The 26353-nt window shown below is 42.4% G+C and overlaps 1 protein-coding gene across 1 annotated transcript in view; it reads right to left on the bottom strand.

The window, feature by feature from the left end:
- Nucleotides 1-26353, bottom strand: part of spg11 (SPG11 vesicle trafficking associated, spatacsin) — a 119351-nt gene that overhangs the window by 33867 nt on the left and 59131 nt on the right. The window contains exons 17-20 of the mRNA XM_052040618.1: nt 23774-23974; nt 22356-22463; nt 11352-11520; nt 3311-3525 (exon numbers count right to left, since the gene is read on the bottom strand). Coding sequence (XP_051896578.1) covers nt 3311-3525; nt 11352-11520; nt 22356-22463; nt 23774-23974 — 693 coding nt within the window. The remainder of the gene's footprint in view (nt 1-3310; nt 3526-11351; nt 11521-22355; nt 22464-23773; nt 23975-26353) is intronic.

Genomic DNA, 26353 nt, shown 5'->3' on the forward strand with positions numbered 1-26353 from the left:
CTGCCTCATGGCTCCAACAACCCAGGTCCATCCTGATCTCTGGTGCTACCTGTGTGGAGTATGCATGTTCTCCCTGTGACTGCATGGGTTTCCCTCAGTTTCCAGATCCCAAATATTTTTGGGTTGAATGTGTGTAAGTTCCCCCTAGTGTGGGTGGTAGAATGTCAGGAATCAATAGGAATGTGGGGAGAATAAAATGGGATGAGTGTAGGATTGGTACAAACGGGTGCTTGACAGTCAATAGGGATTCAATGGGTGGAAGGGCCTGTTCCCCAGCTGAATGACTCTATGACTCTCTAACTGCAAAATGCACATAAGAATAATCAGTCTATTAATCTCTCGATCTTAGACAGTAGAACTGTACACACTGGAACAGACCCTTCAGCCCGGTCGTGTATCGAAGCATTTTGAACTTAATTTTGTACATCCTGGAAAGACACAGAAAGCAGGGATACTATTTGCACAGTGCATCCTTGTAACATTAACATTTTGCAATATGCAGTGTTCCAGATAATAGGCTGCATATCTTGCTTCACATTAAAAGCCCATGTTTAGTTAGGGTGGTTCAGCTGGTATTTGCCTTTAAATCAGAACACTGGATTTCAAGTTCTGAAGACTTGGGGACAGAAATCCAGACTGACATGAAGGAGTGCTGCATCATAGAAACGTACAGCACAGAAATGGACCCTTATGGCCCTCTTCATCCAGGCCAACCGCCTATTTACCCAAATCCTGTTTGCCCGCATCCCTCTACTCCTTCCCTGTCCACGTACCCGTCCAAATGACTTTTTAGCATTGTAATTGCATCTGCCTCCGCCACCTCTTCTGGCAGCTCATTCCATATATCCACATCTCCAGTGTGGAAAAAATACCCCTCAGGTCTCCTTTAAATTCCTCCCCTCTCGCCCTAAACCTGGGCCCTCTAGTTCTACACTATCTTTCCCTGAGAGAAAGACTGACCATCTATCCAATCTATGCCACTCGGAGTCACACTAACCCTATCGGCATGGAAACGGGCCCTTTGGCCCAACGTCCATGCTAACCAAATTGTCTACCTGACCTTCTCCCATTTGCCTGCATTTGGCCCATACCCCTTTAAACCTTTCCTATCCATAAATCTGTCCAAATGTCTGTTAAATGCAATTGGACCCACTTCTACAGCTTCCTCTGGCAGCTCGTTCTGTATATCCACCACCCTCTGTGTGCAAAAAGTTGCCCCTCAACTCCTTTTTAAATATTTCCCCTCTTACCTTAAACCTACACCCTCTAGTTTTGGACTCTCCTCCCCTAGAAAAAAGACTGTGACCATTCATTTTATCTATGCCCCTCATGATTTTATACACCTCTAGAAGGTCACCGTTCAGCCTCCTAGGGAAAAATGTCCCAACCAGCCTTACCTTGTAACTCAAGCCCTCCAGTCCCAGTAATATCCTTGTGAATCTTTTCTGCACCTTTTCCAGCTTAATGACATCCTTCCTGTAGCTGGGTGACCAGAACTGCACACAGTACTCCAAATGTGTTCTCACTAACGACTTATACAGCTGTAACATGACATCCCAACTCCTGTAAATGCCCTGACCGATGAAGGCAAGTATGCCAAATGCTTTCTTCACCACCTTATCTATCTGGGTCTCTGCTTTCAGGGAACTATGTACCTGTGCCCTAGGCCTCTCTGTTCTATAACACTCTCCAGGGCCCTACTATTTACTGTACAAGTCCTGCCCTGGTTTAACTTACCAAAGTGCAACAGCTGCACTTGTCTGAGTTAAATTCCATCTGCCATTATTTGGCCCACTTTCCTGGTTGATCCAGATCCCACTGTAATCTTAGTTAATCTGCTTCACCATCCACTATGCCACCAATTTGGTGTCATCTGCAAACTTACAAACCACACCAACTACATTATCATAATTCTGTAGACCTCTGTAAGGTCACTCGTTAGCCTCCTGCATTCCAGCAAGAATAAACCCAGCACATCCAATCTCTCCTTATAACTAAACCCCTCCATTCTAGGCAACATTCTGGTGAATCTCTTCTGCACTCTATTGCTACCACATCCTTCCTGTAATGCAGCAACCACAACTGTGCACTACTCTAAGTGACGTCTAACCAATGTTTTGTCCAACTGCAACATGACATCACAAATCTTTTACTCAATGCCTTGGCCTATGAAGGCAAGCATATCAACTGCCTTTTTCACTACACTATCCACCTGTGTCACCACTTTCAGGGAGCTAATGATGTGCACCACAAGATCTCTGTCATCAACGCTCCTAAGGTCCCTGCCACTTACTCTACATGTCCTAACAGAATTTGACTTCCCAAAATGCATTACCTCACAATTGTTTGGATTAAGTTCCATCTGCCACCGCTGTGCCCAACTTTCGAGCTGATCTATATCCTGCCATATCTTGAAATAAGCTTCTTCACTATCTGCAACTTCACCAATTTTCATGTCATCTACAAACTTATTAATCGTACCACCTACACTTCCATCCAATTCATTACAAATAATGAAGGTCCCAGCACCAATCCTTGCAGTACACCACTTGTTACGGATTTCCAGTCAGAAGAACACTCATCTATTACTACCCTCTGCCTGCTATCACCCAGCCAATTTACCAATATGCCTCAGATTCCTTGTGCCTTAACCACAACACCACCACCACCCCCCCACCCCCCCCCCCCCCCCCGCTTATCATACGGGAGCTTACCAAAGCTTACCATACGGGAGCTTGTCAAAGCCTTACTAAAATACATATAGACAATATCTACCTGCCTTCATCAATCTCCTTGGTTACCTCCTCAAAAAACTCAGTCACATGTGTGAGACCTACTGTAATGTCAGGGATGTGTTAACCAGTTGGAACATTAAACCGAGGTATTGAAGGCTCTCTCAGGTGGACAGAAAATGGTTGTACCTTGAGTAGGGCAACTCTCCTCAGCATCCAGGCCAGGATATATCCCTCTCTCAGTATCTTTAAATATGGACATTATCAAATTGATATTTGTTGGAACTTGCTGTACTGTGCATAAGATGTCAACCATGTGTCCCAAGTTACAACAGTGGCTACGTTTCAAAAAGTACTTAATTGGCTGTAAAGCATTTTTGGTCGTCCTGAAATGAAAGTCTTTCTTTTTAGTTTCAGCCTCAGGAATTTTTCAAACAGAATTAAAACAGCTTCTGTTCCACCAACACCCTGCACTGAGAAAACAAATTAACATGCAGAGGTCTGACCAAAAATTAGGCATATTGACCTGATCTATAGTTTTGACCAATGATCGAATAGTTATAAATGAAAAACGTTACCTCATCAACAAGCAAATTGTCCACTGGAAGCTCAGCGAGGTCTGCCACCTGCCTCGCGAGAACAAAGAGTCCTTTCTTCTGCAATTGGTTCAAAATTTTCCCGCACACATATTGTAGAGTTTCAACACTGTAGTCAGTAAGGAGTGAGTGATCAACAGAAATTGATGTTTCCTGCAGGAGCTGAGCGAGTCTGCTCAGTTTTTGGAAATCTGGATCTAGTAACGACAGACAAGCATGCATTTAGAACGTAGAACAGTGCAGCACAGGAACAGGGTCTTCTCCCACAATATTGCACCAAACTAATTAAACTAGTAATTAAACTCCTAACTAAACTAACCCCTTCTGCCCACACATGGTCCATATTCCTCTATTCTCTGTACATTCTATCTCAGTGCCTCTTAAACGCCTCTACTGTATTTGCCTCCACAATCAGCCCTGGCAGCGCATTCAGGCACCCCCAATGGTTTACGCATTGGAACATAAACTAAATGAGAAAATTTAAAAATTCAATTAGGATATTTACTCTCATGTAACAAAGTTCCATTATCTTGGGAGAAAAAAGTCAGAAAATAAGGTGGAATAAAAATCCCACTGAGGTATCTATGATTTTTTTGGGTTGGTACAACCTACACAAACTGGTCAAAAATTCTGGAGCATTCATCATTGCCCTTTTGGCAGACAACTAGATCCCAAACCTTGGATCTGATGGCTTGCAACAAATTGGTGGAAGGAGATTCTTTTAACCTGAAAAATGTCACTTTATTTACTATACAAATTAATATCAAAATTATTTGCTTAACAAAGTCATTGCTAAGTGCATTTATTTAATAACAAAGTGTATTGCGGTCGTATTGCACAAAGTCAATACTGGGCAACTGGAAGAGGTGCTGGGATTGACAATGTGACTTCAATGAAGCTTCAAGGTGCCAAGTACCAACTCTCAGAAAATGGGCTGACAATAGTTGTATCAACAGAGGTGAAAGTGAAGAAAGGGAAACTGAAAAGGAAAAAAAAGCCATCTGTTTGTCACAGGATTACTTGATATTGAGACAAATGAGAGATCACCGATAAAAATTGTTCTAGTGCTCCTCCGCCGCAACTGGATGAGGGAAAGCTAACGTGATATTTGTCTAGTCATAGCAAGGAAGTAATTGGTGGTTTTGCCTGATTTTCAGGCAAAGTTTCTGTGACTGTTATGTAGCAATAGCATAGAACCATACAGCACAGGAACAGGCCCTTCGGCCCACGATGTCTGTGCTGACCATGATGCCAATTTAAAATGCACACCTGCCTACACGTGGTCTACAGACCTCCATTCCCTGCCTGTTCATATATGGTATCACCCTCAACTGGATTGAGCAGTCTCTACCTGCAGCATAAGTTGTAAAGGCTGGCTGGCCACGACACAAGCTACAACATCCAGTAAATTTGTGCTTTGCAGTGGTTTAACCATTGACCTGTTCAAAGGCACCACTGGAGACCACAAAGGGCAAGTCTTGAGAACATACTTAAACATCAGTCAGAAGCACTTCTTGCCTCCACGTTAGAACCATGGGCTGATCATGCCACATAAGCGCCCCACACCCTGATCCCTTCCTCCTCTCCCACATCACTCCCAAATGGCTATTGTTGGTCCTCCCCACAACTGTTGAACTGGCTCCTGAGACACCACTATTGGCTACAGAAAGCACATCAGCTACACACCATGTGAAAAGACAAATATAACATGGTCCTCTCTACCACCGTTTAGGCACAGTAGTTGCTGCCAATGCAACTAAATGAGGTTATCAATTTCTTCAGTTTAAATTACCTGTCATAGCCCAATTGATGAAGTAACCCAATTAATAATGCGTGTCCAAGACACAGTGTCAGATTTGAACAGGCATCAGTACTTATGCAGAATGTCATTGAGTTGCAAGCACTGACTGTGCCATTCATTACTGGAATCTAAGGAAAACATTCTGTGGAGTTTTATTCTGTTTCCAGTTACTCATTCAAAGAGTAAGATATTTGACATTTCCAGAAAGTTCCAAATGGGAACTTTACGTCCACCAACAAACCAAAGGAAAGATAAATTTAGCCAACACAAGTTACTATTCAGTAGAAACTTAGTTTGCAGGCTTCTCCCCCCTCTATAAAAGGTATTATTATATCATGCATCATCCAAAACATTTTTAATGATATCCTACTTGCTGAATAGAGAGGTTAAAAAAAGTGGGTAGAAAACAAAAACGGAGGTTTCGCGGGTTTCGCTTCGGCGGACGTCGGGACTTCGGGACAGATAAGTTTTTCTTTTTTTTGTATAGGGTTTTTATTATAAGGTTTATTTTAATAAGGTTCTTTTTTATAAGTTTTTATATAAGTTTTAATTGGGAATAGTGGGGACTGGACTGCGCAGGCGCATGACGTCAGCAGGTAAGGCGCAGGCAGTTTAAAAAGCAAACTGCCGTATCCAGCAGGCAGCGTCGGAGCGGGCAGCGAAGTGAGGGAGCAGAGTGTTTTGGGCTTTGGCTCAAGGGGCTTAGGCATAAAGGGGCGAGGAAAGGTAGGTGACTTGAATTAAGGAAGGAGTATGAGTGTGGTTTCCTGTACTGTGTCAGATGTGGGAGTTCCCGGAGCCTCCCTGCCTCCGGGAAGGCTACATCTGCACCAGGTGTGTCGAACTGCAGCTCCTGAGGGACCGTGTTAGGGAACTGGAGATGCAGCTCGATGACCTTCGTCTGGTCAGGGAGCTATAGGCAGGTGGTCACACCGGGACCACGGGAGTCAGGCAAGTGGGTCACAGTCAGGAGGGGGAAGGGGAAGAGCCAGGTACCAGAGAGTAGCCCTGTGGCTGTACCCCTTGTCAATAAGTACTCCTGCTTGAGTACTGTTGGGGGAGACAGCCTACCTGGGGGAAGCAACAGTGGCAGTGTCTCTGGCACAGAGTCCAGCCCTGTGGCTCAGATGGGTAGGGATGGAGAGAGGAGGGCACTAGTGATGGGGGACTCTATAGTTAGGTGGGCAGACAAGCGATTCTGTGGATGCAGCAAAGAAACTCGGAAGGTAGTTTGCCTCCCAGGTGCCAGGGTCCAGGATGTTTCAGATCGTGTCCAAGATATCCTGAAGGGGGAGGGAGAACAGCCAGAGGTCGTGGTACATATTGGTACCACTGACATAGGTAGGGAAAGGAATGAGATCCTGAAAAAAGACTATAGAGAATTAGGAAGGAAGTTGAGAAGCAGGACCTCAAAGGTAGTAATTTCAGGATTACTGCCTATGCTAAGCGACAGTGGGTATAGGAACAGAATGAGGAGGAGGTTAAATGCGTGGTTGAGGGATTGGAGTAAGGAGCAGGGATTCAGATTTCTGGATCATTGGGGCCTCTTTTGGGGCAGGTATGACCTGTTCAAAGAGGATGGGTTGCACTTGAATCCCAGGGGGACCAATATCCTGGTGGGGAGGTTTGCTGAGGCTACTGGCGAGAGTTTAAACTAGAATTGTTGGGGGGGGTGGGATCTGAACTGGAGAGACTGGGGAAGAGGTGGTTGGCTCTCAAATAGAGTAAGCTAGTAGTAGGTATGATAGGCAGGTGATAAAGAAGGGACGTGCTCAGACAGGTTTGAGATGTGTCTATTTTAACACAAGGAGTATTGTGAGTAAGGCGGATGAGCTTAGAGCTTGGATCAATACTTGAAGCCATGATGTGGTGGCCATTAAGGAGACGTGGATGGTTCAGGGACTGGAATGGTTGCTTCAAGTGCCGGGTTTTAGATGTTTCAGAAGGGACAGGGAGGGAGGCAAAAGAGGTGGGGGAGTGGCATTGTTGATCAGAGATAGTATCACAGCTGCGGAAAAGGTGGACATCGTAGCGGGACTGTCTACAGAGTCTCTGTGGGTGGAGGTTAGGAACAGGAAGGGGTCAAAGACTTTACTGGGTGTTTTTTTTTATATAGGCCGCCCAATAGTAACAGGGATATGGAGGAGCAGATAGGGAAGCAGATCCTAGAAAGTTGTGAGAATAACAGAGTTGTTGTCATGGGGGATTTTAATTTCCCAAACATCAATTGGCATCTCCAGATAGTGAGGGGTTTAGATGGGGAGGAGTTTGTTAAGTGTGTTCAGGAAGGATTCTTGACACAATATGTGGATAGACCTACAAGAGGAGAGGCTGTGCTTGATTTGGTATTGGGAAATGAACCCAGTCAGGTGTCAGATCTCTCAGTGGGTGAGTATTGTGGAGATAGTGATCATAATTCTATCTCCTTTACGTTAGCACTGGAGAGAGATAGGAACAGAGAGACTAGAAAGGCATTTACTTGGAGTAAAGGGAATTATGAGGCTCTCAGGCAGGAAATTGGAAGATTAAATTGGGAACAGATGTTCTCAGGAAAAAGTACGGAAGAAATGTGGCAAATATTCAGGGGGTGTTTGTGTGGAGTTCTGCATAGGCATGTTCCAATGAGACGGGGAGTCACGAGAGGATACAGGAACCGTGGTGTACAAAGGCTATAATAAATCTAGTCAAAAGGCGAAGAAAAGCTTACAAAAGGTACAGAGAGCTAGGTAACGTTACAGAACTGGAAGAGTATAAGGCTAACAGGAAGGAGCTTAGGAGAGCCAGAAGGGGGCATGAGAAGGCCTTGGTGGGCAGGATTAAGGAAAACCCCAAGGCATTCTACAAGTATGTGAAGAGCAAGAGGATAAGATGCGAAAGAATAGGGCCTATCAAGTGCAGCAGTGGGAAAGTGTGTATGGATCCGGAAGAAATAGCGGAGGTACTTAATGAATACTTTACATCAGTATTCACTACGGAAAAAGATCTGGGGGATTGTAGTGGGTATAGATATTAGGAAAGAGGAAGTGCTGAAACTTTTGGAAAGCATCACGTTGGATAAGTTGCCAGGACCGGATGAGATGTACCCCAGACTGGTGTGGGAGGCGAGGCAAGAGATTGCGGAGCCTCTGACGATGATCTTTGCATCGTCGATGGAGACGGGAGAGGTTCCGGAAGATTGGAGGGTTGCGGATGTTGTTCCCTTATTCAAGAAAGGGAGTAGGGATAGCCCAGGAAATTATAGACCGGTGAGTCTTACCTCAGTGGTTGGTAAGCTAATGGAGAAGATCCTGAGAGGCAGGATTTATGAACATTTGGAGAGGTATAATATGATTAGGAATAGTGAGCATGGCTTTGTCAAGGGCAGGTCCTGCCTTACGAGCCTGATTGAATTATTTGAGGATGTGACTAAACACATCGATGAAGGGAGAGCAGTAGATGTAGAGTATATGGATTTCAGCAAAGCGTTTGATAAGGTACCCCATGCAAGTCTTATTGAGAAAGTAAAGAGGCATGGGATCCAAGGGGACATTGCAGCATGGATCCAGAACTGGCTGGCCCACAGAAGGCAAAGAGTGGTTGTTGAAGGGTCGTATTCTGCGTGGAGGTCGGTGACCAGTGGTGTACCTCAGGGATTTGTACTGGGACCCTTGCTCTCTCTGATTTTTATAAATGACCTGGATGAGGAAGTGGAGGGATGGGTTAGTAAGGTTGCGGATGACACGAAGGTTGGGGGTGTTGTGGATAGTTTGGAGGGCTGTCAGAGGTTACAGAGGGACATAGGTAGGATGCAAAGTTGGGCTGAGAAGTGGCAGATGCTGTTCAACCCAGATAAGTGTGAAGTGGTTCATTTTGGTAGGTCAAGTATGATGGCAGAATATAATCTTAATGGTAGGACTCTTGGCAGTGTGGAGGATCAGAGGGATCTTGGGGTCCGAGTCCACAGGACGCTCAAAGCAACTGCGCAGGTTGACTGTGGTTAAGAAGGCATATGGTGTATTGTCCTTCATCAATCGGGGAATTGAATTTAGGAGCCGAGAGGTATTGTTGCAGCTATATAGGTCCCTGGTCAGACCCCATTTGGAGTACTGTGCTCAGTTCTGGTCGCCTCACTACAGGAAGGATGTGGAAGCCATAGAGAGGGTGCAGAGGAGATTTACAAGGATGCTGCCTGGATTGTGGAGCATGCCTTATGAAAGCAGGTTGAGGGAACTCGGCCTTTTCTCCTTGGAGCGACGGAGGATGGGGGGGACCTGATAGAGGTATATAAGATGATGAGAGGTATTGATCGAGTAGATAGTCAGAGGCTTTTTCCCAGGGCTAAAATGGTTGCCACAAGAGGACATATGTTTAAGGTGCTGGGGAGTAGATATAGAGGAGATGCCAGGAGTAAGTTTTTTACTCAGACAGTGGTGAGTGCGTGGAATGGGCTGCCGGCAACGGTGGTGGAGGCGGATATGATAGGGTCTTTTAAGAGACTGTTGGATAGGTACATGGAACTGAGAAAAATAGAGGGCTATAGGTAAGCCTAGTAATTTCTAAGGTAGGGACATGTTTGGCACAGCTTTGTGGGCTGAAGGGCCTGAATTGTGCTGTAGTTTTTCTATGTTCTATGTTAGAGTAAGCTATCACCTTCCTGTGTGATTCATGACAAAAGAAAATTGTTTCCATATGATTAGATTCTGGTTTATCCTGTATGAAATTAATTTCCCTGCTCAGGAATCAAAGCTTTTACAAATAATGTAAACCATATGCCATCCTGCTCCTTCAGATGTAAACTGATCTAGGAGCAGTGGGGTGATTTCATTACCCTGCATTTTTCCATTTGATACCAGATTTTATTCACCAGCAGTGGTGAAGTTGTCCTCAAATTAACTGCTTAGACATTTGCTTAGTGGCACGGTATAAAGGTCAAGAGGGAGGGAGTCTTGGAAAGTGGCAGGCAACAACAACCGCTGATCCCAGATTCCACTGAAAGCAATCCTGGCACAGTCTTCTAACCTGTCATCTGCAAAGATGATCTGATAGAAGTCTCAATCACAGTTGGAGGAGCTTGAATCACATCTCAAGGCAGCAGAATAAAGTCCAAGCAGTTTAGAAGCTCTAACGCTCTCAGAATGGATTAAAAATAAATGGGAGATATTTAAGGACTTTTTTATGGAACAGATACAGTGTGATGTTTTTCACAATGTGTAACGTATTTGAAATGTGACTCAGCCAAATATCCCTCACACAAAAGGTCTCAGATGAAAGGAAAGATGGAGACTTTGTACTATTAGAATTAAATATAGCTTCCTACATACTGACACCCAAATTCTTCCCTGTCTATGGTCACGACTTGCCCCCAACCTTTTGTTGAAACCATTCCATTTGGTGCGTGTGCACAACTGCAGATCACACATGGTTTGTAGCTTGCTCTGTTCTCCCTCTACACAAGAGGAAGCACCTGATTGTTATTTTATATTTTGTAAAGGAACCCAAGGCAGAGTAGGGGATCTTATGGAGAAAATACTCTTCATTTTGACAGGCAGCTTGCATGTGAGCTGCATGTAATGGAGGACATGTGTCAGGAAGTTAAGGATTGTAGAGAGAGGAAAAAATAGCATCCAGTGTTATAGGTCATGTTGTTCTGAAAAGCCTCAGGCACTTAGCCTCAACAATAAGTGGTTTGCTTTTCATGTGTACTGCACAGAAAGCAAAATATTCACGTTTAGCAAGCAATTAAGAAAGCAAATGGCATTTTTAGCCTATTTTACAAAGGAATTGCGGAATAAGAATAAAGAACTCCCAGTGCAATTGTATGGGCATCTCAGGACCACATCTGAAGCACTGTATCCCGTTTTGTTCTCTTCACCAGAAAATACACTTGCCTTAAGGGGAATCCAATAAAGGCTCCCAGGCTGAGGGAATTGGCTAATGAAGAGAGATAATTGGACTAGGCCTACAATCCTTAGAGCTGTGAATAACAGGCAATCTATTCTTAAAATTCTTAGTGTTTGACTGGGTAAATGCTGAGAGACTATTCTGCTACAGAGCCTAAAACTGGTGATCACCTTAGAATATGTGGTCAGCCACTTAAGAGTGATGCGAGGAGGAATTCCATTCAAGATTCCAAATGTTTAGAGTTCACCACCCTTGGGTGTTTAGTTATTGAGTGTATGTGAAGAGCTTCAATGCGTTCCAAGGTTGGGAAAAGTTCTATATTAATGCAAGATCTTTACTTACAAAGGTCTTTACCACTTGATACAAAAGTGTATTCCACATCTGCCAGTAACTGCAAAAGCTTTCCAAGTTCATACTGTGTTGGACACTGTTGCATCATCAGCTTCAGAAGCAGACTAGCCTGTGACTCCATCCACTCCACTGGAATTTGAGTGTCTGCTGAATCTGCAACCTTCAGTTGTGGTAAGGAAGAGAGAGACTGGTGAGAATATTTTAAGACATAAGGAATCATTCTGATTTCATTCAGACTTTTTCTAAACTATAGGCTTTTGGTGGTATGGACTATTGTGCACTATCAAGTTTTTCAGCAGAATGCCCACAAGGAAAATGTTTGTCGGCCTGCGGTACAAGCAACTGCTTAATGTACCTTCGTACACACAGATCAAACTCTAGGCCAACGTATTGTGCTATGGGAAATATATATGGACAATGCAATCAGTACAGCCTTGTTACTGAACACGTTATCTGGTTTGTCCCTGAGAGCGCGGTGTCATAGCAGGTAGCAGAGCTGCTGCTTCATAGTTTCAGGAACCTGGGTTCAATCCTGACTTCAGGTGCTCTCTTTGCAAAGTTTGCATGCCTACTTCATAACCATGTGGTTTCTTCTGAGTGCACCGGTTTCCTCTCACCTCCCAAAGACATGCTGGTAAGTTAATTGGCCGTCATAAATTACCTCTCGGAGAATGCTAATGGCAAAAAGAATCAACAAGGAGATGACAGGCATATGAGAGGCAAGTAAGTTGCAGGGGTACAGGGAGATAAGGAGAAGGGAAATGGGACTAATGTCTCCCTGGGAACCAGCATGAATCTGATGTGTCGAATAAGTTTAATAAGATAGGCTTTAGTATTGTGACTAAAAATGGCATCCAATATAATTGTCTGCCAGAATTGCGCTTTTAAATGTTAACATCCATTATCTTTACACAGCAATCCATAACTTTACTTGACTGTAAAATATTTATGGACCTTTTTTTTCCAAAGAATATTTGCAAGGTCATTTTACAACTTGGTGACAAGTAACTATAAAACCATACCAAGCGCAAATTCGACATTGCACTAATAAAGTTCAATATCTGCCTCATCTTCTGTACTTTCCCTCAAAAAGGCAATAACCCCTTACAGACAATGCTGGAAAACAGCCAAATCACTGAATAGGATGCAGTGTTAAAGGACAGTAAGCTAGCAAAATCCAGCATACATCCAGTGTCAGATCCTGCTGTCCACTCTCTGAAACAGAAGTTCAAGATAATTTCACAACTTCTGTGGAAATTCAGGTCAGGGCAAGACTGCAAATGAACATCACAGAATCATGCAAGATGCCATTTGCTGGACAAACCAATCAGACCCACACAGCTGCTCTTTTTCCATCTCTCTGCAGTTTAATCACCTTCTGGTATTTATCCAATCCAGTTCAGGCACTGCATTACGGGAAGATGTGAAGGTCTTGGAGAGGATGCAGAAAAAAATTATTGGAATAGTTCCTGGGATGAGGGATTAGGGTTACATTGGCAGAGAAATCGGGATTGTTCTCCTTACAGCACATGAGATTGGATGGCAACATTCAAAATCACAAAGGGATTTGTTTTCCTGCTCATTACCCTCCGGCAACGGTCTGCACCTTCACTCTCCCCTCCCCCCCCCCCCCCCCCCCCCCGACTCCATCTGCCTCTTTCTCCCTTGCCTGCTTCCACCTATCACCCACCTGCCTCTGTCTCCCAACTCCATCCTTTCCCCTCCGTGCTCCATCTGCCCATCACCCCTACCCTCTCCTCCATCCACCTGCCGGCCCCTGACTCACCCCTTCCCCTCTCCTCTTTATACCGGTTACCTTCCCTCTCCCACTCTCAGTCCTGATGCAGGGTCTCAACCTGAAACATTGACAATTCATTTCCCCCCAACAGATGCTGCTCGACCCGCTGAGTCCCTCCAGCAGATTGTTTTTGGAAAACCTATTTTGTACTGTCAGCAGTTAGAGTCTGGAAGTTGCTGACTGGTTGGATGGTGGAAACAAATCAAACAGGTAGCTGTAAGAATTTAGTTTGGTTCTTCTTTCCTCCCTCTCTGGGACTTTTTTTTAAAAAACTATCCAATGTTAGCAATACAATTTGAAGTGGACAAGCCCTTATTATCCCAATACATTACTTATCCCTGTACAACAAGGTGTAAAGCAAAGTGGGTAACTCATTTCAACAAATAAGGGAGAGTTCTTGGTACATGGGTGCTGTTTGCTAGGCTTCTTTCTTGATGTCAAGTCCTTCTGCTATCTGACCCCACAATGGCATTAAGCAGGTGATTCTGGGATTGTGCCACTAGGAAAGGGTTTATGATCAAATTGGTGAGAGATTTGGAAGGAAAATCGAAGCTGGTTCTTCATAACTTTGTTGTTCTACTTCCTCACAGAGGTAGAAGTCACAATATTGGGAGGTGATGTCACATGAACATTGGCAAGTTGCGGCTGCAATAATAATTATTGCAGGTAGAATGTGTTGGTCATGGACTAGGTGGAATATAAATCAAGAAATTGGACTTGTTTTCATGTTTTCTGCACAGATTGCACATAAAGACCACTTTATGCATCCCCTAACACAATAGCAACCATTTCTGGTGGAACCCCTGATTATTGTGAAACTTCTGGGCACCATATATCCATGTACCACTGACGTTTGTCACACAATGACAATTATGCATCCAATGACAAAATCAGTGCGCTCAGTGACAGACGACTGATGAGGGCAGGGTGGTAGACGTTGTCAATATGGACTTTGGCAAAGCCTTTGACAAAATCCTGCATGGTAGGTTGATCCGGAAGGTTAGATCCCATGGGATCCAGGGTGAGCTAGCCAATTGGATATAAAATTGGCTTGGTGGTAGGAGGCAGAGGGCGGTAGTGGAGGGTTGTTTTTCAGTTTGGAAGCCCATGACTGGTGGTGCGCCACAGGAACCAGTGCTGGCTCCTCTGTTTTTGGCCATATATATTAATGATTTGGATGACAATGTAAATGGCATGATTAGTAAGTTTGCAGATGACACCAAAATTGGTGGCATACTGGACTGTGAAGAAGGTTTTCTAAGGTTTAAACAGGATACAAGTCAGCTGGGAAAGTGGAAAGTGGGAAATGGTAGATGGAATTTAACTTAGGCAAGCGCAAAGTGGTGCGTTTTGGGAAGGTAAACCAGGACAGTAAATACACAGTGAATAGCAGGGGCCTGGGGATTGTTGTTGCACAGAGAGACCTTAGGGTACAAGTACATGGTTCCCTGAAACAAGTAGGCAGGGTAGGGAAGAAAACATGCTTACCTTCATTGGCTGAGGCACTGAGTACAAAAGTTGGGATGTCATGTTACAGTTGTACAAAACATTGGTTACACCGCACTTGGAGCACTGAGAGTTCTGGTCGCCACACTACAGGAAGGATATGATTGAGCGAGAGAGGGTGCAGAAAACACTGGAGGGCTTGAGTCATAAGGAGGGATTGGATAGGCTGAGTCTGTTTTCCCTGGAGTAAAGGAGGCTGAGAAGTGACATGATGGAGGTGTATAAAACTAAGAAAGGCATAGTCAGGGTAGATAGCCAGAATGTGTTTCCTGTGGTATGGGTGTCTAAAACCAGAGAGAACAGGTTTAAGGTGAGAAGGAGGAAGTTTAAAGGGATCTGAGGGGTAAATTTTTCTACACAAAGGGTAGTTGGTACCTGGAATGAGCTGCCAGAGGAGATGGTAAAAGCAGGAATAGTAACAACATTTAATAGCCATCCAGACAGGTACCTGAATCAGCAAGGCACGGAGGGGTACGGAATTAATTCACGCGTGGGATTGGTATAGACAGGCATGATGACAGGCACAGATGCAGTGGGCAGAAGGGCCTGTTTCTATGCTGTACAACTCTTATGACTCTAATGCCCACCTCTGCCTTCCCAACAGAAATTGGGTCAATATTGTGCACCCATTCAGCCAACACATTTATGGTTCAAGTCTTATAAGTTATGAAATGATTGTGAGGAGTGAGAAATTGGGCAACCCATCATACTACCCAACCTTTCCTTTACTCTTGTACTTAGTGTCGATTTTACTGTGTACAATTTCCTAATTAATGGCAACCTCCAGCTTGCTGAAAATGGTATTGCAGATGGAGTTGGTGGATATGGCTGGGTCTTTATCTTTATTCCAAGACCTCTCTGGTGAGGCAGCTCCAAGAAGGGTTCGAGGAGAGTGCCAGAAATTTGCAGAATTCAGCAGACATTTCACTGGGCTGCAAGTTTGCAGTTACAGTGCATCAGTAGATACCTATGCACCTTAAATGCCAATATGCCCACTGAGTAACCTGAAGCTCTGAAATGAGAATGCAGTGTTGATAAGGATATTGGCCTGGTAATGGAGCTTCACTAGATACAACAATTCAAAGCAGTTCCTCCAACCATTTTCTGCTGTGGTCTCAGTTTATTCTGGAAAGGAGCCAGGAATGAGGTCCAAGTCATCACAAATGGCATAAAGCTGGGGGTGTAATGAGGAGGGTCTGGAAATCAGCCAGGCTGTGCATCTGGTCATATTTTAAAGATGTGTCTCAATCTTTTTTTTTGTCTGAAGCCACCAGTTCAAAAGAAAAGTCATACCCAGCTTCAGAATCTTTTGTCAAATATTCTGATACATGGTTCTGCACAAGCAGAAGCAGCCAGGTTGTAGCACCGAGCAGTTCAAAAGTATGTGGGTTTCATGCACCACTGATAGCCTGCTCACCAAATACTTGGCGCAGTATAAATGATTCGCTACACATAAAACTTGGCAGAGATTCCTTCAGTGGCGAATAAGTTTTCATATCCTAAACAATCCAAATTTAACTACACAAGTGTCCCTTCCTTGAAAGGCTAAATGCCATTATATGGCAATCTTTCAAAAATCCCTCACATATCTTGTACAATACAGTTAAAAACTTAGTTGTGTGGATGCAACACTTAAAAAATCTACTTCAAACCACTTGTCTTGCAATCAACTGCATACATTTCTACAGTGGAAGTCCTTTGTGTGGGACCATGCTCGTAGGGAAATGCTGAAGATGGTACAATGAACACAGGATTCATCTCCCATTTTGGCTGCATTATAGCTCTGACAAGGATGATGTTCTAGCTCCCCACATTACAGAAGAAAATACCCCAGCATTAACCATCACTCTGGAATCCTTTGTGCCGTTAGGAAACACCAAATCACACAAATAGCTAATGTTAAATGCTATAAACAAAGAAAACAACAACTGCAGCAAATGTGCCTGCATTAATAGAATTTCTGCTGGATCAAAGATTCCATCCTCTCAGAGGGGCTGAGTTTAAGACCTAAAGTTTCCTAGCAAAAATAGTTATTATACTGTATTCATCAGTTCAACTTCTTCCAAAACACCAAATCAGACCCAGAATGGGCGGCAGAGTGAAGAATAGGAAAGTTGATATGGATCTCTTAGGAGGCTTTAAGACATGGAAAACATATTTAGAACAATTTATGAAGTGCTCATAATGAACAATTGCTTCCTTGTCATGAAATTTGATATGAGAGGGAGGGGTGGGGGATGGGCAGAGGTGGTGTGGAAGGAAGAGAGTTTTTCCATACTCAGTAATTCTTCAGTTAAAACTGCTGCATTCAATGATACTGCATTGATATTTAAGCAATATAAGATCAATGGTTAAGCCTACCTACAATTCCTTCCGCATTCCCCCCCCCCTTTAATTTTCTCACTAAGAGCCACACAGATACCTCTTAAGGTAACTTCTTTTTTCCTTAACTCTCATTGCTGACAGAGCCCTCAAAGAACACAGAACAGTAAAACATAGAAACAGGACCCTTGGCCCACAATGTTTGTGCTGACCATGATGCTAAATGAAATGAATCCCACCCGCCTGCACATAATCTGTATCTCTCCATTCCCTGCCTGTTCATGTGTCTGTCTAAATACCTCTTAAATGCCACCATTGTGTCTGCTTCCACCACCGCTGGCAGCACATTCCAGGTGCCCACCACTCTCTGTGCAAAAAAACTTGCCCTGCATGTCTCCTTTAAACCTTCCCCCTCTCACTTAAAACTATGTCCTCTACTATTTGACATTTCTACCCTGGGAAAGAGACTCTAACCACTTACCCTATCTATGCCTTTCAAAGTTACATAAACTTCAATCTGCATCTCAGGGATTTCCTGCACCTCTACTCTCACCCCATCTCCTCTCGGCCAGACCAAAGATAGGGCTCTTCTAATCTTCATCTCCCACTCCAACAGCCTCCACGTTCGACGGATCATCCTTCACAATTTCTGCCAACTTCAACGAGATTCCGCCACCAGTCACATCTCCCACTCCTTTCCCCATTCAGCTTTCCGAAGGGACCATTCCCTTCCTGGTATGCACTTTTATCTCTTACCATTCCCCTCACAGCTTTTCCCAATGCAACCAGAGGAGGTGCAACACCTGTTCTTTTACTTTGTCTCTTCCCACTGTTCAGAGACCCAAGCAGTCCATCCAGGTGAAGTAGCGAATCACTTGCCCTTCTTCAGACTTGCATACTGCAAGCAATGCTCATGATATAGTGTCCTCCACACTGGAGAACCCACTTTGCAGGGTACCTGCATTCAGCCCAAAAGAATGATCCTAAATTTCCAGTTGCTGTCACTTTAATTCTCCACTCTGACCTATCTGCCTGTCTGTGCCAAGCTACACTGTTCCAACAAAGCCCAATGTAAGCTTGAGTGACAGCACCTCGCCTTCCATCAAGGCACACTGCAGCCTTTGAGACTCAATAGTGAATTGAACGATTTCAGATAACTCACTTTTCCTGTTTGTATCAGAACTGGCCGGCTTTGCTGTAAGGTCATCTGGCTGTAAAATTATATCAGTTTTTCTCTCTCCACGGGCGCTGCCCGAGTTACCGGGCACTTCCAGCATTCTACTGTTGGTTTTAAACTGCCATTCACAGCTTTGACAGGTCCCTTTGATTGATTTCCATCTCAGTAACTGCCCTCAATAATTTATTAACCAAATGGCTCCATAATCATTGGAATCACCTGAACAACCCTGGCCTCACACTCTAAGATATTTCATTAGTTATATCCACCCTTCCCCCACCCTTTCTGCAACTTTAAACCAGCATGTTTTCTCACTTTCTCAATTCTAATCTTCTACTGAAATGTTAACTGTTCCTCTTCCCACAGATGCTGCTTGACCTTTTGAGTGTTTACAGCATTTTTTTTGTGTTTATTTCAGATTTCCAGCATTTGCTGATTTGCACTTTCTTAGAGTAGGCTCATAAAAAACTATGAGAGGCATAGACAGGGTAGATAGTTAAAGTCTCTTTCCCAGGGTAGAAATGTCAAATACTAGAGGACATAACTTTAAGGTGAGGGGGGGAGGTTTAAAGGAGGTGTGCGGGGCAACACAGAGAGTGGTGTGCACCTGGAATATGCTGTCAGGGGTAGTGTAGAAGCAAACACAATAGTGACGTTTAAGAGGTATTTGGACAGACACATGAACAGGCAGGGAATGGAGGGATACAGACCACTTGCAGGCGGGTGGGATTCATTTCATTTTGCATCATGGTCAGCACAGACATTGTGGGCTGAAGGGCCTGTTCCTGTGCTGTACTGTTCTATGTTCTATGATTTTGATGCAGAATCAACAATAAAATCAATCACAATGGGCCACTACCTCAGAACATCCTGAACCCCATCCCTGTAAATTAACATTGAACATAGATCACTACAGCACAGTACAGGCCCTTCAGCCCACAATGTTGTGCTGACATTTTATCCTGGTCTAAGATCTATCTAACCCTTCCCTCCCACATAGCCCCCTATTTTTCTATCATTCATGTGTCTATCTAAGAGTCTCTTAAATGTCCCTAATGTATCTGCCCCCACAACCTCTGCCGGCAGTGCGTTCCACGCACCCACCACTCTCTGTGCAAAAAACTTACCCCTGACATCCCCCTTATACCTTCCTCCAATCACCTTAAAATTATGTCCCCTTGCGTTAGCCATTGTCGCCCTGGGAAAAAGTCTCTGACTGTCCACTCGATCTATGCCTCTTATCATCTTGTACACCAATTACTCAAACTTTCCTTCCAAGCCGCAACGTCCAATGATAAAAAAAGGCAGAAAGAGAGTTAACATTGGTTCAAAACAATTACAGTACCACTGAGTTCATTATAGCGAGTTATTGGAAAAGTTCTAAATTGCTAGACTGTTTCCATTATTTCAGTAATTACAATACCCAGGAAAATTGATTTTTGCCTCCAACTTAATCTGACTGTCAAACATCATTACAGTTTTAAAATGTTGACTATAAGAAAGACTGAAGATACAAAGATACTCATTTAATAAAGCTGCATGGAAAAAAAAACTAACCTTTAAGTTTTCAGGAGTGGAAAGTAACAAATGAGCATCCCGTACTGTGTTTTAGGGACCTGTGGCCAACTTGAAATGATGCACTATTGGTCTCTTAATGCTATCATTGCCTAATTTACTGATTGTCTTAAATGTAGGATTTTCAAAAGAAAATCTGCACCGCCAATCCTGTGCAATTGTACTTTGGCAGATGAGGTGCAATAACATTGGAGTTAAATTAATGAATGAGTAATCTGGACTAATAATCCCTTTATAGCAGACTTCAAATTCAGTTAATTGACTAAATAGTGGGGTAAATTAGAATAAACAATGCAACTGTGGAATTGTTGCCAAAACCCACCTGGTTCACGAATGCTCTTTGGGAAAGGAAATATCCTGTCCTCTGCCCGTGGTCTATAACTAACTCCAATGCCACAGCAATATGGATGATTCTTAACTGCCCACTGAAATGGCTTAGCAAATGGTTCAGTCATTAAGATTTCAAGGGCAATTGGTGAACAACACCAAATGTTGGCCTTGCTAACAAAGCTGACATGAATGAATTTTTAAAAAGATATTTTGTCTCTGGAGATTGGGTAGCCTATTAAATGTCAGGTGCAAATTACTTCCATAAAGCGAGAATTATTGGTATGAGATATCTTTAGTGGTCACATGTACATCAAAACACACAGTGAAATGCACCTTTTGCGTAGAGTGTTTTGGGGGCAGCCCGCAAGTGTCCACGCTTCCAGCCCCAACATAGCATGCCCACAACTTCCTAACCTGTACGTCTTTGAGAAACTGGAGCACCCAGAAGAAACCCACACAGACATGGGGTTTCTAGAGTGTTTCCTTCAGCTGGACTTCCAAATTCCACAAATAATCCAATTCCTGATGAGTGAGTGTTCCAAATCTGCAAAACTGCAATTATCTACTAACAATATTGTCTCTAAAAAGAATGGTGTACTGCCTCATTTACATCAAATAGTAAGGTTTGTTTGTTAGGAATTTTTGCTGCATAAATATTTAATTTGCAACAATTTTGTATTTTTCCATTTCTAAAAATTTTCTGGGCATTTTATGGGCTCTAGGAAGTTATTTATTTTGGTCATATAGCTCATTGTTAGATATACAATATACAAGATATATGCTTTTGAGTCAAAGGCAATCAATCAAAAAATGGGTAACAAGACTCCACAATGAGCCACCAAAGTCCAATACATTCCAGTCCCAGTTTTCCTATAAATGGTTTTTTGCAACTTTTAATTATCAATGTAGTCCTGTCTTAATGTTAGCGTATCTTTGCACAGGTGAGCCACAGGGATGGTGGATAGGGATAGGGGCAGAGAAATCAAAGAGTAATATAGAACAGTGAATGTGAAGGTGATTACTGGTGAAAGAAAATCAATAATTTGAGAGGAAAAAGATCACCTTTAATAGATAATAATAAAGGGCCTCATCCTAAAATAATTTTACTTGTACAAATATCCTCTATTTTACAATGCTCTGTTTACCAAAAAAAGACTCACAACTGGCCTTACTGATATTACACTGGTTACATCTTTGAGACTCTACCCTGCTTCGACTGAAGGAGCACAGAGCTGACCATGCCTGCCCACCACAAACAGGTCACCATTCCTAGAGGGCCCGGTTCCTTGCCGAAAGGGGAGTTTTACAATATTGACTCGTGAGTTAACATGTCAGGGCATGTCATAACAGGGCAGGATATAACCCAAACCCAAAGCTGCTGTATCATATCTTGTGGGGAAATATTGACAGCAAGTTTAAATGAACATTCTCTTTTAATGCAAAATCCTACAGCAATGAGGGAGGCCATTTGGCCCATTTTGGTGTATTTTCTCTTTGAAAGAGCTTTGTGATTAGTTCCACTTCCCTGCACTTTCCCCACAGTCCTGAAGATTTTCCCCCTTCGCATTGTGACAATACAAAAATTATCAGAGAAGGAAAATCAATTGATTTGCAATATATTAGTCCTTCAGTTGATTTGAATAAACCATCCAACCCATAGTTCTATTGCCCGGAGATTTTCCATGACTACAACATGCTCAGGTGAATGTATTGATTAAATCATATTTAACCAAATTGCATCAAATGCATCCACTAATCTTACACTTGGGCAAGAATTCTTTTGCCCTTAACATGGTCCAAACATTTAAAAAAAACAGGAAAGTGCAATGGCACGCACACTAAGAAAAAATAATCTTCACTCAAGTAGTTCTATGTACATACAAATATAAACAGAAGGTATTTGCACAGCTAAGTAATTTTAAAACAGTAGTTTGCAAGAGCACAGGACTCAAATTAAGTGAAAGGTGTGAATTGCTCTTTATAAGTTTAATAGATCAAACCATGAGGTAGTAAAAACATTGGGAGGATATTTAATGGTTGCAGTTTTACTCCCAAATTTCCAGACAGATCATCATAAGAATCTACACAGCGATTCTTATCCAACAGATTCTTTGGATGATTCTAGCTGGTTCTGACTGCGTTGTCCTACTCTCCTACTTAGTCCTTAAGTGCCTAATGCCTACACACAAGAAAGCAGCAATGTGCATTCTCTGACTTATTCTGTTCTGTACTGTTTCAAGACAAGGCAGATCATCCGACACAGAATGATGATAGATCACAGACTTACAGACTGGAGGCATTTTTGGAATTCCTGAATTTTCAGCTTTGCTTCTTGGTAATTTTTGTGTTCTGTGCAAAGTTCATACATCTCCAACATGTAGACCCAGGGACAGTCCTTTAAAAAAAGATAAAGTAACAAGGGGAAAAGCCACAGTTTTATCAATGTCAGAGATTCATAGCATGAGTGATAGGTTCAGCTACAACAAAGTAATGCTATTTTTCTACAAAACTGATGTACAATATTAGCAGTTTTATGAATTGGCTGTCTTATGGCTAACATTGCAGACAGTCTGCAGACTCAGAGTAAGCAGCTAGATAAATGAACAAATGATCCTTCATCTTGGCAATATTGATTGAGGGAGGAATATTGGTCAAAGAACTCACTTCAAATACTGTCTTGGGGTCCACAACATCTCTTGTTGTGACAGAACTGAGATTAGAGTTTCTGTTTCAGAGGTGTTGTTTGGGCAGACAGCAGGAAGCCCCCTCCGTAGTTACTGCAATTGGATTTGTCTTCTTTCTTAAAGATAATTGCAGTATCTTTGAGGTTTTCTGGCGTGTCCTCTTTTTCCCAGTTTTGACGAAAAGTCCTGAAACTTTAATTCTTTTTACAGAGGTTGCCCTTTCTTGCAATTGTTTTTATTTCAGATTTCCAGCTTCTGCAATGTATTGCCTTTTGAAGAACAGCTTTTGTGTTTGGTTTGAACCCAAAACTTGCTGTCCCAGATGTGAGAACAAAAGTAAACAAGACATAGGGGTCATTTTAACCCAACCCAATTGCTGGTAAACTGAAAGCATCTTGGTTTTGTTTCCTATACTGAAAAATGTTCTGAGATAGCTGCAAGAGGCTTAGTATTCAGAGCACCATTGGACCATTGGCAGTGATGGTCATTAGAGTTACCAAATCGAGCTCTCCATCAATATTCCCACTTTATTACTGCATTAACTAAATGTTAATCAGTATTAGGAACCTTGGATGATTTTCACCCTTCCTGCCTCTGGGTCAGTAAAGTCGAAACTATCCCAGCTGAGTGGCTAAGAATCAAACTTGGACGATTCTGGCTGTTTGATGAAACAAGTAGGGTCGGGACCCACCAGGCTGCCTTTCTTTGCCTAGACAAACTCCTCATATACACAGGCCAAGAAATTCCAGATGAATTTATTTTGAAAAGCAAGAAAAAAAACACAAGATCAGAACTAAAACAGGAAAATGCTGGAAAAACCTAACAGGTCAGGCACCATCTGTAGAGAAAAACAGCTAATGTTCCAGATCGATGACATTTTGCCAGAACAACTGTTCTGCTGAAAGGTCATCAACTTGAAACATTAAGCCCATTTCTTTCTCCGCAGATGCTGTCTAAGCTGCTGAATATTTACAGCATTGTATGTTTGCATTTAAAATAAAATATATACGCCAGCCACTACCTTCTGAAAAAGTTGAAATCCTCGGACAAGTTGTTTACTTTTTCTTGTTCCCAATAGCACCTTCCACATTAGTGACAGATCGTGGAGATTCCACTCATGGTACTCCACCGAATCATCGATATGTTTTGTAATTTCAGAGACAGTCACATCATCCGAGGACATTACAACCCAAACGCAAAGACACTGAAGAACATCAGCTTCCTGTGAATGAGAAGGAGGATAATTACTCACTGCAGCACTGAAAAATAAAACCATCCGTCAGATTTTCCTGTGTCCTGGTTCCTCCAGGTCCATGGAGCGAAGGAGGCCGAGGGAGTGACCTTACCGAGGTATATAAAATTATGAGGGGCACAGATAAGGTGGATGGTCACAGTCTTTTTTCCAGGCTAGGGGACTCTAAAACCAGACGGCATAGATTTAAGGTGAGAGGGGAAAGATTTAAAGGGAATCTGAGGGGCAAGTTTTTTCACACAGAGGGTCAGAATCAGAATTATCACTGACATGTGGTGTGAAATTTGTTATTTTGTCACAGTAATACAATGCAAGACGTAAAGACATAAAAATTACTATAAGTCACATAAATAAATAAATAGATGCTAATAAGGGTGGTGGGTATATAGAACAAGGTGCCAGGGGAAGGGGTGGAGGTGGGTACAATACAAAGCTTAAAAGACATTTTGACAGGTACATGGATAGGAAAGGTTTAGAGAGATATGGGCCAAATGCAGGCAAATGGGACCAGCCCAGGAAGGCACCTTGGTCTGCATGGATGAGTTAGGCCAAAGGGCCTGTTTCTATGCTGTATAACTCCATGCTTGGAGTCACCTAATCATGACTCACATTATGAAAATACTTTATGGTGATTAAGTATAAATCCAGACTGATAATCTGACACATGCATCCAAATCCCATCACCCCTGCAGACATTTAAATTCAGAAAAGACAAAATACTATTGTCACATTGACGATGGCCTGAGTTGAATTGCTCGATGTATTTTTTTACATAGTCCTCAGAAAAAGTAAAAATTGTGACAGAGGGACAAATTTAAAAGTTCATGAGTCCCTTTATTTAATTTTATGAAATTTCCATCTGGGCCTTAATAGGAAAAATGTTCAATGGTTAGAAAGTATCATCAATAATAAAACTAACTGTTAATCGATTGATCACGCAGAGCACAATGAAAACTTAGCCTTACATAATCAGGATTTATGGACAAAACCACTTCCTCTCTATGATGAATGTTCTAGTTAAGATCAGTTGAGACCAATTTTAAATAGTTTAGTTCACAGATCTGACTTGAGAAGCAAGGTCACTGAATTACGTGGAATCCATATGTTGCTAAGTTTCTCCAGACTAGTGACATTCAATAAATCTGTGAGGAAGCATTCTGTTCAAATTAATAATTTTTACCTTGAATATGATATTCTGTCACACAAATGGAATTCCAGGTCATTTATTTTAAGATGTTGCTATTAAGTTAAATTTAGCTCTCAAGGGCTTAAATCGCAGAGTACACATTCTGAAAATGCGAATTTGACACAGTTGAAGCTTCTGCTCCTGCACACATCAGTTTGAGACAATAGGCTTCATTGTCACATTTACAGAAAACAAAAATGGGTGGGATGTTGAGAGGCCAGAGGATACAGCTGCCAGGGAAGTCAACATTAAGACAGCTAGATTATTTACAGTGCAATTAGCCAGCTCTTGGTCAGAGAGCTGGGGACAGAGAGAGGGGTCAAGTCTTTGGCTTCCTCCTGGTTGGAGGTTAAAGGGCCAATGGTAATCTGGAGTGGAAATCAGGCACCAGGCTTAACAAAAAACTTTCAAAGGTCCACACCTACTATTTTCAAAGTTTTACAAGTGAGGGTAGGTGGGGAACAGGGACAGGACAATGCACTTTAGTACTTAATTTTTTGAGGAGCTTTAGGAAATTAATTTAGTGATTTTTTTTTTACCTGTTTTACTTTCATTTTTGTCTTCTAAATATTCTATGGCAGGGAAAACATACAATTTCCATACACATAAGGGTATGCTGTAATTCATTCATTATTATTTCTATGTACAATAGAAAGAATACTTCCAGATGTAACATGCAGGACAAATTACAGGCGGCTTCTTTGTAAACTATTTCACTATTCCGTGCAAGGTTTTTAGAGATTAGATTGTTTTCAATTTATACCAAAAATTTTTTATACATATTGAGGACTAATAACTTGATTGAAAGTCAAATTATTTAAGGATCATAATTTCATACTCCCTCAGAGATCAAATTATTTCACATTAATGTCTAGAAAGTGAAATATCTATCAATGTGGACCTCAAAGACGTTCCTCTACAAATCCACTAATTTTCAATTCAACAAAATGTTTTCTTGGCGAATCCTGAAGAGGAGAAAGGTGAGTTTCCATTGCATTAACATCCTGAAAAGTATGTAGTTAAACAGTCTTCTACCATGTTGTCAATTCTCCTCTTCGCAAGATTAGAACAAAAAAGTCTGGCTTTGATTATCAGAACACAATATAATTACATACAATCTTTGTGATGTGATGAATAGAAAATTTCAAACAAGGGTAATCTGA

This window comes from Pristis pectinata, chromosome 28 (assembly GCF_009764475.1).
Source record: "Pristis pectinata isolate sPriPec2 chromosome 28, sPriPec2.1.pri, whole genome shotgun sequence".
NCBI lineage: Eukaryota > Metazoa > Chordata > Chondrichthyes > Rhinopristiformes > Pristidae > Pristis > Pristis pectinata.